Source organism: Opisthocomus hoazin, chromosome 8, assembly GCF_030867145.1.
Source record: "Opisthocomus hoazin isolate bOpiHoa1 chromosome 8, bOpiHoa1.hap1, whole genome shotgun sequence".
In the NCBI taxonomy this organism is placed as follows: domain Eukaryota; kingdom Metazoa; phylum Chordata; class Aves; order Opisthocomiformes; family Opisthocomidae; genus Opisthocomus; species Opisthocomus hoazin.
The window spans coordinates 35450979-35463059 of NC_134421.1; the positions used below are offsets into that span (position 1 = coordinate 35450979).

Below are 12081 nucleotides of genomic sequence, written 5' to 3' on the forward strand. Positions count from 1 at the left end.
GAGACAGCTCTTTCCCTGAAAAGCCTTGCAATGTAAACAAACTAGACAGACAATGGGTAGGAGGAAAAAGGTGTAGGGAAAAAAGTACTTTGCCCACAGTCACAGAGCTGTCACACATGCTGGAACAGGGTATAGAATCAGCAGATGCCCATACAACATTAAAATTATGAAGCAGCCATCCAAATTATGTCCAAACCTGCACATCCCAGCTACCTATATACACCCAGATGGATGACGATAGCTTCTGCACCAGAAGATAGTAGAGACATGAAGTATTCTTGTATCCCACAGAATTCTTGTTTCCTGGCACCACACAGTGAGCTAAACAATACCCCATGTTGCCATTCTTCAAAACCTCTGCAGAAGTGTGTGCATGATGCATGATGCCGTAACACTCCACTTACAAATGAATTATAGTTCAGCTTCCAAATTACAAAGCAGACCAGCAATTTTTTTCCCCCATTCCATGGTTTAAATGAATAGAGTACTACTAGAGCAATGAAACAATACTTGAGCTGTACGTGGTGTGGGTAAGTTGCACCGGAGCTACATAACCATCTCAATGAGCCACAGCTGTGACCAGAAACCTCCCTGCTTGTCCATTCTTGTGGCTTCTCTCGCACATACTCCATTTTTGGCTAATTAAACGGGACTATGGCAAAGTTTATTATCACAGTTAGTCTGTAATAGAGTTAATTTAACTGAATTAATTTTCTCTTAAAAGGAACAGAAAAACTCTTTAAGTATAGGATAATTCGAGAGTGTCACCAAAGATCTACTTTGCCCACTGAACAAGACTGCAATGCAAGTAGCTCTTGACAAGCAATTAGGTAGCCTCGCTCAGTAAAAAACTGCGCAATGATTAACAGGTCTAAGGAAGAATCACAACATTTTTGTATTTAAGAAATCCAGCCCTCCAGAACAGTAAAGATGTTATGCTGCTGAATGCTGCTAACTTGAAAGAGCAATTTGCTGACTAACAATAAACCAACTCCCCAATAGAACACACCTATCTGAAGCAGCTATACTTATGATGAATAAAAAATCCTCACCCAATCTACTTTATAGTTTATAGTTTAATCCAGTACCACAGTTTCCAACTCCATGTAATAAAACCATGATTTATATATTATTCTTGTTTCCTCAGACTACTTCTACCAAATTGTTTCTTAAAGACAGCCTTTTTTAGCTATTTACAATGAAATACAAAATAGAAAAGATTTGTCTTTAGTACTTAGAAAGAAGGGTAAAAAATTTATCCTAAATAAATTTGATGAATTTGTTTACATTAATGATAATAAAATGGAAAACCTAAATCTAAATATTTTCATTACAGGACCAACTTAAACACATTGCAAGATCCTTCTCAGCAAGATCCTCGCACAAGGCAAGAAAGACACAGCAATGATTATTAAAGTAGATGTCAGACAAAAAAAAAGAAAATTGTATTTGTCTTTGCTGATGTTACATTCCTGGCTCGAGGAACAAGGCCCTTTCACGCACTGTCCTCACCACCACTGCCGACAGACAGTGCTTCGTGCAGGAGCCGCACAGGGAGCACGTGTGCGAGCTCACAAGGGCAGAGCATCTTTAAGTAGCTGCCCTATTAATGCGAACACAAACAGGATTTTTTGGAGGGAGGAATATATTATCCAAAAAGCCCCGCAAAACAGACATTACACAAATTCACACAGGAAGATTTAAGGCTGTTGTGAGTCTGATCAAGGCTGCTGGCCTCCACTGGTAGATTCGTGGATCTAACTTATGGAACTGAACAGGCTTCCTATGAAAATACTTCAACAACTGAGAAGAGTCATGCCAACGACAGCAAGGAATAGCCCAGCACAGATACAAATAAGATTAACAGAGAAAGTGGGGACAAAAAACATCTGCAACTGCAAAGCCAGTATTAGAATTTGGCAAGTTATATAATTGGAGTCCTCTGGCAGCTGACTGTCTTCCTTAAAAATCCTAGATGAGCAAGTTGCCTGCCAGCTTACAACATTTTTAATCAGCCCTCCACAAATTAAAACATTGTTCTATATGTTGAAATAGTTTGACCAACTTTTGCCATCCTTTACAAGAGATGTGAGAGCAGGGTGATGATCAGTTACCACAGGTCAGAGCTGTTAAAAGCACACAGTTCACTGGGATGTCCCAGCTAGATGTCCCAGCCATCTATACTCCAAGTCACATTGCAGTACGCCTCTGAAAACATTCAACTGATGGTTCGGCTTGCATCGGAATCTAAACGCTCATCTTGCTGCCGAAAAAATATAACAGACAGTGTTTCCCAGCCATTGTATCCCTAACAATCTGCTTGTAGAGCTGTTAATACCAAGAACAAAATAGCACTGACAGGTAATGACAACTACGATACTCTGAGCTGCTGTTCTGTCTATGCAGTTGCTGTCTCCCACCGTCTCTCTGTGCCGGCTCATGCACCTTTTCAAGAAACCGTGTGCTCGTTGTGGCCAGAGAGAAGGAAATAATTCCTCATAGTTGAAAGAGACTCTGGAGAGGTCATTTGTCTCACCCCAAAATCTGTGAGGTGTCCCTATTCTTCAGTATCTCAGTTGATTTTGCCACTTCTCCTTGTTACAGACTCTGCAATCAATCTTTTTATGTTTTTTGATTAAATATTCTGGTTGTAGGGTGACTGATGAACTTGTCGCTATGATTTTGTTATGAACACTAAATGTCTCTTCTCCTCCCTGTTCCTGAAACTACTCAAACTTGCTAACAAGAAATTAGGAACCACTCTATCACAACCTGAATGAAGAAGCTGACAATCAGTAAAATTTTAGGAATTGATTTGTTAATCTGTGTTTAGATCTCTGACCCAGTCGATCAACAGATGATATTACTAAGTACCCTTGCTGCTTCAGGGACCTAAGGTTTCAGGCAAGTTCAGTTTCTTTTGGGTTTCTGTAGCAGCAAGGGTCAGTAAGAGCTGCTCACTTTCAAAATGCCTTTTGGCTTTCATTTCTTTCTTATTTGGGAGAAGAGTTCCTTGTGCTCTTACTGATGACTTTCATACAATGGGACTGATGACAGGCTAGGGGAAATCAGGGCTGATAGTGAGAGTTTGGAAAGTCTGTTGCTGAACATCTGGAAGTGTAGCCAAGAGGAATTTATGAGGGGAAAACTTCTGACCACCCCCAACCTTATAATTTTCTTCAACTGTTCTCTAGCACCTGTGCTGAATCATGTAGCCTAGCAAGTTAGTACATTGTGGAGGCCACATTAAGGAAACGATACCAGTAAACACAAAAGGTGAGAAAGGAAAGGATGGGGACTTTGATGGGATAGAGGGGATGGCAGCATTGCGCAGTGCTGAAGACACGGCGATACACTCATTCTGGTGGAAAAAGCACTGTGCAGAGAGGAGAAACGACCTGCAGAGTCACTAGCTGACACTGTGAGTCCAGACAAGGCAGGCGAAGGAAATTCCAGGAACTGTCGGGGGCTCCTTGACGTGCTTTGGATTTGACTGCTGGGGCAGCAGGGATCCAACAAAAGCTTGTGTAGCTGTCCCTCAGGACAGCCTCTAGCTTCAAGGGCAGCTATTATGGCTTAATTCCTGGCACTAATTGGAATTTTTCCAAAGTACTGAGACACAAACAGTGATATAAAAGCACACAGGTAATCTCTACATTTTATTTGATCTGTATAGAAGCAGGGAGACAGAAGAATGGGTTTTGGAGATGCACCTCTTTTTGTGAGAAGCAGGAAGCTGGCACAGCGAATGATGAAGAACACCCCTGAAGGCGGTGTGCGCCCTTAGGCACTCCTCTCTCTTCTGCCAGCGCACAGATGCGTTTCTGCAGCACAGTGCTTCCACAACTGTCAATTTATTGCACCCTGCACTCTCTGACTTCCTCCATTCCACCATCTGAGTGACACATATATAAAAGAAACTCCACTGGAGGCCACGTGCATTGTCCGGGAATTTGTCCTTTCTATTTAACACAGAACAAAACTCGAATTTCTTCCCTTTCGCGATTTCACTGCCAACACTTACCACTTTAATATCACATGGCTCACCTCCACAGTGACATGCAGGATACACCACATATTACAGGAGATGCCCCAAGAAAACTCCAGTCCTCCCGGCAGGCAGTAGGAAACTCACCATTACCATTCCCTGGTGACTAGCGTGCATGCCGAGACAGTGGTTTGCATTTTCTATGCTTATTTTTCTATTACTAAAGTGGGATTAACAGTGTTCAGCAACAGCTTTTGAGATCTACAAATTCTTCCTGTTACAGAACAGTATCATGAAGACCTATTTTTCTCTAAATTAGAAACAAATCTTTCATTAACTGATTATTCCAATATAATTCTTACATTCTAAAATTCTAAAGTTTGCTAACCAAGCACATAACACAACAAGCATTTCAGATGCTACCAAAATACCAGTAATGAGAAGTAAATTTTTTCAGTTGTGGTTTTTGTGCTTTACTTTGTTCCCTAACAGATTTTGAGGGGGGGGGGGGGGGGGAAATTCCTACAACCTTTTTTGCGTTCAAGTACTTTTTAAGGAAAAATCTATTTTCAGTACCAATGAAATTAATCATATTACGACAGGAAAGCAAAATTGTTTCATTTCATAAGATCTTCTAACAGCATGAAGCTAACCCCATGGTCTCTGAGACAGAAATTCTGCCAGCTATAGACTTATAAAGAATCAGCAGAGAAAAAAGAAGTTTCTCAGATGGAACTGTTAGTCATAATATGAAGAATGTGTGTCCCCTACAGATGTTACAGCTATTTGTATGATAAATCCCGATCATCACTACAGGAATTTTACAGCCTTCTTTTAAGTTAATGCTTAAGTTCAAATTAATCTTCTTTTGACAATCTTTGCCTAATATTTCAGTGTTGAACAACATTTCCAGGGTTCCATTTACCGGGCACTTCTAAAGCTATATTCCAGACTTCGTACTTGCTTCAGAAATACTTGTTTTAATTCTTCAATGCTTCAGAAATATTTCTAGGAAAGACAAGTACAATAAGCATTGATAAATGCTTAACAAGGGCACATCTAGACCTGCATGTTAACTGGAATTAACATTAGTGTTAATTTAGAGCATGTGACAAGATGTAGAACAACTCCTTGGAAGAAAATACTCATTCTGAATAAAATTACCTCATTCTCACATTCAACACTTGAACTGTTCTGAGTAACGTGAGATAAACGAGAACAAAGCATCTTGGTTCCAGTTTGCAGCATCATTGGTTTACTCAGGAATCACAGTCTGGGGAATTCAAAATGAAATGAGGGATACAAAAATACCTTAAGGTGTCTCCAGGGAACTCGAGGTTGCATAAATATAGTCATTGGTCTCAAAAGGCAGCAGCCCATTTAAAACCAACACTACATTTACACACCGTGAAGGCCCACATTATGCAGAACATCGTGCTACAGAGGGCACTGCACCCCCTCACGCCAGAGAAATATTTATTTACAAGGATGCCTCTCTGCCATCACCAACACATCCTTCCACCTGCTGCCTGCACCCTCCTGTTCACTCAGAGGCAGCAGGAGGTCTCTGCCTGTTGTCTGGTCTTGGATGGCAAGCTGTTTGGTGGAGAAACAAAATCAGCAATGTTTTGTTCGAGTGATAGATGTTGACTTGATCTCAGTATCTCCACTTCTCCCCTGCTCTCACTTATTGGGAACAAAATATGGACTCTAAGTGCTTTCACAATCTATCGACAAGAGCTTCTGGGTGGAAGAAGCGAGCACCATCCCTGTAAAGGGAAAGCTGCTGTACATTTCACAAAGAGAAAGATTTTTTTCAGCCTTGGTGTTTCTGGCCGTGAAATGCACTTCTGAGGCTATGGATTTTCTGTGATCTCTTTCTTCTTAAAATGCCATTTTTATTGTGTGCTTGATCTGTTTCTTCTAACATCTATCAATGGATGAGACACTGAAAGAGGCAGCACTGATGAGACCGAGGCATTAAACCTCAGTAATTCTCAGTTCCACACAAAATATTTGGGGCAGAACATAAAATGAGATCAGGAGCCCAGCCTGGCCTGGCCAGTCACACATACAGTGGATCACTAGGTGAGGAGCCTTCAACACCTTGGGGGATGACCATGGTCCCATGACAGGAAAGCCTGAAACTATTCCAACCAAAGACTTCCCAATGGATTCAGGGGAAAGGGATCACAAGCAAAAGATGCAAGTGAGACTCCTCAGAAAAAGGAGGAATAAATCTATGAAATTTCTCAGCCGCAGACCTTCCCATACTGTATGCCTGATGGTACACAAAGCACTTCAAAGTAGCAAGCGGCACAGCACAAGCAAAATCCCTGTTGACATTCACGGTACCTGCTGATGTTGAAACAAAGCAAAATAACATTAATCACCTGCTGCAGAGAATTCTGTTGCGCGACCAGAGAATACTTAGATGCAGAAAAAAAGAGTGGAGGCAGAGAAGATCTTGGGTCTTTTACTGGTCATTTATGCATTTTTCGCGTGGTGTCCTATAAATGGTCTTTACTTCCAATTCATTTTACAACCTCTGTGGGTTCTGTGCTCTTGGGGAGACAAAACTGCGTCAGGCATTTAGAAGGGCGGAGCTCTGACCTTATAAGAATAACGCCTAAGGAGTGCCTTCAGAAGAGCAGGGCAGGGAGAGCAACTCTTGTCCTCCAGTCTTTGGGCAGCTGGGGTTTCCAACATCCCTGTGTGAGAAATAAGAGACAACCCGCGCCCAGAAAACAGACCCAAGCTCAAGGAAACCAAGCCTATGGAGCCCACACAGATGAAGAGGAGACATTCAAGAGCTCACGCTCAACCTACAGAGTCCAATCACCAAGGCCTGGTGACATCCACTGAGCAGGCATTTGCCATAGCTGCAAAGGTGCCAACCTTTTTATCAATACTCTGTCCTCCCTAGGAAAGACCATACCCCTGCCTTCGCTGCAAGGACAGCAGCACACGGAATAGTGCATGTAACAGGAGAGCTGCTTCAAAAGAAAAAGTCAGAAAAAATGTTTGCAGCTTACCCCACTGAGCAAATCAAAGTTCTGCAGGGAGCATTTCCCCCTCAACAGAAAAGTCAGACATTCGACTTTCTGCTCCACGCTACAGGTTTGGTGACATTATTAAAAGAAAGAAGCTGATGGCAGACAATGTGTGAAGCATCCCCCCATGTAAAACTGTTTTGTCAAGATTCAAGGAGCAATCTTAGCACAGAGTTCATTCAAGCAATATTTAAAGGAAGTAACCTCAAATTCACAGACTAAAATGGTAATAGAAGCAAGATGACTCCAGTATACAAGATGTAGGCATTGGCTATATAAACGCTTCCTGCTGTAGATTTCACTCCTATACAGTTCCAAAGATAAAATCTAATGTGGAAAGAAAAAGCAATGTAATACCTCACATTTCAAACCTAAGTCATGCTGTCACTGGGATAAAAGCAAACATGCTATTTCATACATAGTCTGATTAATACATACTGTAAAAGTCGTATCATTATAAGCAATTACAATCACTGCATGAAGAAAATCATATAGAAGATAACATTGGCCTAAATACAAAATTTTCATAATAATATTACGTTTTCTGTTTGAAGTAGTTGTTTTCATCTTAACAAAAACACGTATTTTGAATGACCTTTTCAGGCAATGGACATTTCAGCTAGTTTCAGGGCAACAGCTCATTCTTAATTTACTATTGTTTAATTTTCAGGAACACCCAGGAATAGTTAACTGAATAAATAACAGTCTGGTATTAGGATCTCTCTTCTTCCCCCAACTGTTCCCATTTGCTGTCCTGTGTTTTTTGTCTTGTTAGATACACATTAACCTGTTAGACTGACCTTCACTTCCCTCCCAGTCCCTACAACACATTAAAATTCTTTAAAAAGACAACTTGAGAGAGACTGCCTTTTGGTAAACCTCCTAAAGCAAGCTCTACAGACTGGTCTGGCATGCATTGTGTACATGCATCTGTCACGAAAATTTGATGACAAATCATCTGTTTCCTGACAGATAGGCTGCACTGACTTCAAATTCCCATGAAATGTCTTTGTCCAATAGGAAGAAAAACATTCTCCTTTAAAGCAGTGATTATTCTCAAACTTCAATCCTCCATTTGCTTTACTCTGTATTATCATTTATTTGTACTATAATTTTTGTGGATCAATTAAAGCCTGTCGCAAGATACATCTTCCCGATCATCTTTTGGGAAAACGTAAAGAGACAGGAACTAAGGAACAGAATGAAAGCAAATGTTTCACAGTAATAATGCTATTTTCAGAGGGTGAGAAATGAAGATCCTTTTTAAGACTGACCTACCCCAGTTTGTTTAAAACTAAACTGAACTTGAACTGATAAACTACTCTTTTGAGATTAACCTGAATAGTGTACATTCAGCAAAACACTGTAAATCTAAACATACCTGAATTGGAGTCAAACTTTGTTTCTGACCTGCAAAAGAAAATAAAAAGATCGTAAGTCACAAGAACTGCTTTATGCCATAGAAGCCATTTGTCAGACTGATCCCCCAGCAAACACCGTCTTTAACAAGACTGTCTACCTCTGTACATTAACACTTAATGTATTCAAGAGCATTTGAACCCGAATAGTAACTATTATCTTTAACATTTTGGGTTTTTTACAATGTAGAGTTACAAAGAACATATTTTAAATGACAAATCACAAAATTCATGCAGAAAATAGAATATAAATTTAAAACAGGATTAAATTATATGCTGTGAATCCTGGAACACAGTTGTTCCTAAGAAATAAATATTGTTTTCATTCATTTTCATTTTTGAAAAGTCATTAAGAGGATTTAATTTATTCATGAATGTTTCCAATCTATTTTTGAAGCAGATACCGTTTCATTAATGTCATATGTATTGTATCTAGTGATCTGTACTTAATTGTACAACATCCTAGGAGGGTTTTGTTTGTGTGTGTCTTCAATTTACTCACTCTGCACACAGGAATAAGTGGTTTGATTTTCTTAAAAGTGGAAAGCGGGGGGTGGGAGAGAGGGAGAGGAAGGGAGCCAGACCTAAATTTTAACTTGTTTTAAAGTCTTTGCAAAAAGACAATGATGTGTGCATTATGCACCATTAGCTGTGGTCGTGCACTGCAGATTTTTCTCTCTCTAACAAGTAGTGTTTTATTCTAAGGGCTTAGCACCTAGCAAATGAACCCTATAACCTGTATACTTAATAAAAGGAAGAAAAAATTAGCCCTTGTGGGAACATCATGTTTCAGATATAGGTTAATAATACTTGTAAATGTAGAAGCCTTTGAAGATCTCAATTCAACTGTGGGAAAACTTAAGTTGGGTAATTACTCTCAAGATGCTGCTGATGTGCTGTCAAGCAGAATTAACCCTATGACTAGGCCTATCTACACAATCTGCTATAAGACAGCATTTGTCCATATCGAGCTCTCAAACCAATTAACGGGCATGTTCCAATCAGATTTATATTGCCCGCTAACAATCAGTTGTATACACGGTCATGGCTGTCACAGCAGGACACAAGGTCTGACCAGCAGGAGACCTGTTAAAGGATGTTATGATGGCAGAAAAATACATTTCCCCAGAAATTCTAAGGAGGAAGTACAATGTTGGATCCTTTTACGTTGCATCAGGGAGGGGATGTATTTTGGGAAGTTGCAGTCCTTCTTTTTTCAAAAATAAATGACTGAAGCTCAAGAACTAACTGCAGATTTATTTTCTTCTTTTATTTTGTAAGCTTGTACGTGCAGGTATGTGTACATGTATTTCACACGTACTCTACATATTTTATATAATTGGCATTGTAATTCCGTACTAAAGATTTATGCTACAGCAAACAAATATCAAATCAAATATTAAAAAAGAACACGTTCACACTATTAGTTACAGTTAAAGCCACCAAAAGGAAACAACTCCCTTCTCCCTTCCCACTGATTACCCACCTTACCCTAGTGCTTGCAATCTTTTATGTCTTAAATATAACTCCCAAGTGGTGAAATGATGGAAGGGAAAAAAACATAACTTATCTTCCTAATTGGTCCTTGTAGAGTACTACCAAAAGCGCTGCAGAAAGAATGTCGCTGACCTGCCTTCAAAATAACTGCCCAGGCCACCAGCCCATGCTCCTGTTTGGCAGTGTACTTCAGCTGGTATTCACACCCAGCGAAAAGGCGCATGACAGTAACTGGGGGGAATTCCACCGATTTCCGGGTAAAGCCACTTACTCGCTATTTTACTTACAGTATTCTCCTTAAGCTGCAGTCTATCTGTCTTGACTGTTGTCTCCTGCCCATCACTGCATCAGCAAGAAACACCTCACCACTTACACAGTCAGAGACAATGTACGAATCTTACCCTCAGCGCCTGTTTATCTGCGCAATCAACTTCTCGCTGCCTAAATGCGAGATACACGGTGTCAGTCGGTCAGACAAAGACCCTGGTTCTCAGCCTCCATGGCCTGGCATGGACATATGCACTGCAACTTGCAGCATCAACAAACTGGCCCAGGGGCCAAGATGGCAGCGAGTACGTGGGGAGGAGGGTCACAGGGGTCACTGGGCACTGCAATGAGTACCAAAGCTCCAAACAGTCATAAATTACTGCACAACAAATCAGGAAACCGGTACAGGGCAATAACTGAATGGAACTTTGTCTGGCAACAGCAGAATAGCTATGAAAGAAAACACAGCATGGGAGGTAGTGCTAGGAGCCATCGAGAGGAGGAGGGTCACCTACGTTATGGTCACCATGTCACTTTGGGAAAACAATGCAAAATTTAGGACATAGCATTACAGAAATTGTTAGAGGTGTTAGCATGGCACAGAAAAAAAGGGAGAAAAATAATGAAGTGTCTTTGGCACTGCAAATAAGCAACAACTAGCAGATGCAAAAACACCAAGTCATCTTGACTATCTGAAGGAATGACAAAGCTTCCAGCAATTTCCATGGAAACAGCACTTTTCCCCTAGATCTTCCAGTACTCACATCTTTTTCTCGACGGCACGCTAGACAAACGTATCAGAAACTAGTTGCACATAGGTGTTAAAAATATGTAACTAAAAAATGGTGAATAATTAGGACAAAATTAAATGCTGAAAGTACGTTCCAAAGGGACATTCTGCTACATACAAAAGTATTTACTCTGATTCCTTTACACTTTTAAAACTACATTAACTAGAAGGAAAAACTACTCTGTACATAGTTTGTTATCACTGTACATACTCTGATATCCAACCTAAGCTTCCTATCAAACAAGATGCACCTTACAGAGCCAGGCATCGACTTTACAAACTGTCTTTCATCATTTAACACACCAAGAGGGGAAAAAACCCGCAACAAACAGAGAGTAGCTTTGTGCATATTTTCTCTACTTTTGCCCATAGGACTACTCTTAAACTCAGGGAATCATTCATAAATATCTTTGGAAAGGAGTCTATATGCATAAAGAGAGCATGACAATATTTCTAAAGTGCTTTCCATTTCCAACTGTGATACGACTCAAATACACACAACACACACACAGCAATACAAATGCCAAGTAGCTCATCTCCCAACATACAATATGCAAGGAAATAGTGAGCTACTGGAAAGGTTTTTAGCTAAGGACAAGTACTAAGAAAGAGAGAGAAACGGAGTAATGATAATCACCATGTGTTCCTATAGGGTGAATTTTCAACTACTCATTCCAAAGTATGACTGAAGTGCAGTTGTTCAGTGCCACATACTACAGCGTGACCAGACATACTACAGTTGAAGCTAATACACATCTGCTATTTGCCAGCAAAGTGGGCTTTTAGCAAGGAGAAGGGAAAGAGGACTTACTGCACAACCTCTACTTTGCCTTACAACTGCCCTCTTCTTTCACCCTTCCTGATGAAGTCTTTGTCAGGTTTATTCAGGTTTTGTTGAAGGCCAGCATTGGGAGCAGCCTCTGAAAGCCCCACAGCTCTCTCAGAAAGCACCTGATGAAACCTCTGCAGTTTTGATCCTTTCGTTTTCACACTGAAAGAGGCATTGACTCCTCTTGGCTTTCTTACACCTTTGAACTAGCAGTTTAAACCAGGTTGTTCCTTTGCAAG

The 12081-nt window shown here is 40.4% G+C and overlaps 1 protein-coding gene across 2 annotated transcripts in view; it reads right to left on the reverse strand.

Annotated features, from left to right (window-relative positions):
* The window catches only part of MSRB3 (methionine sulfoxide reductase B3), an 86614-nt gene that overhangs the window by 31589 nt on the left and 42944 nt on the right, over window positions 1-12081 (reverse strand). For both annotated transcript variants that reach the window (XM_075427883.1, XM_075427882.1), the window contains exon 5: window positions 8423-8451. In XM_075427883.1, coding sequence (XP_075283998.1) covers window positions 8423-8451 — 29 coding nt within the window. The remainder of the gene's footprint in view (window positions 1-8422; window positions 8452-12081) is intronic.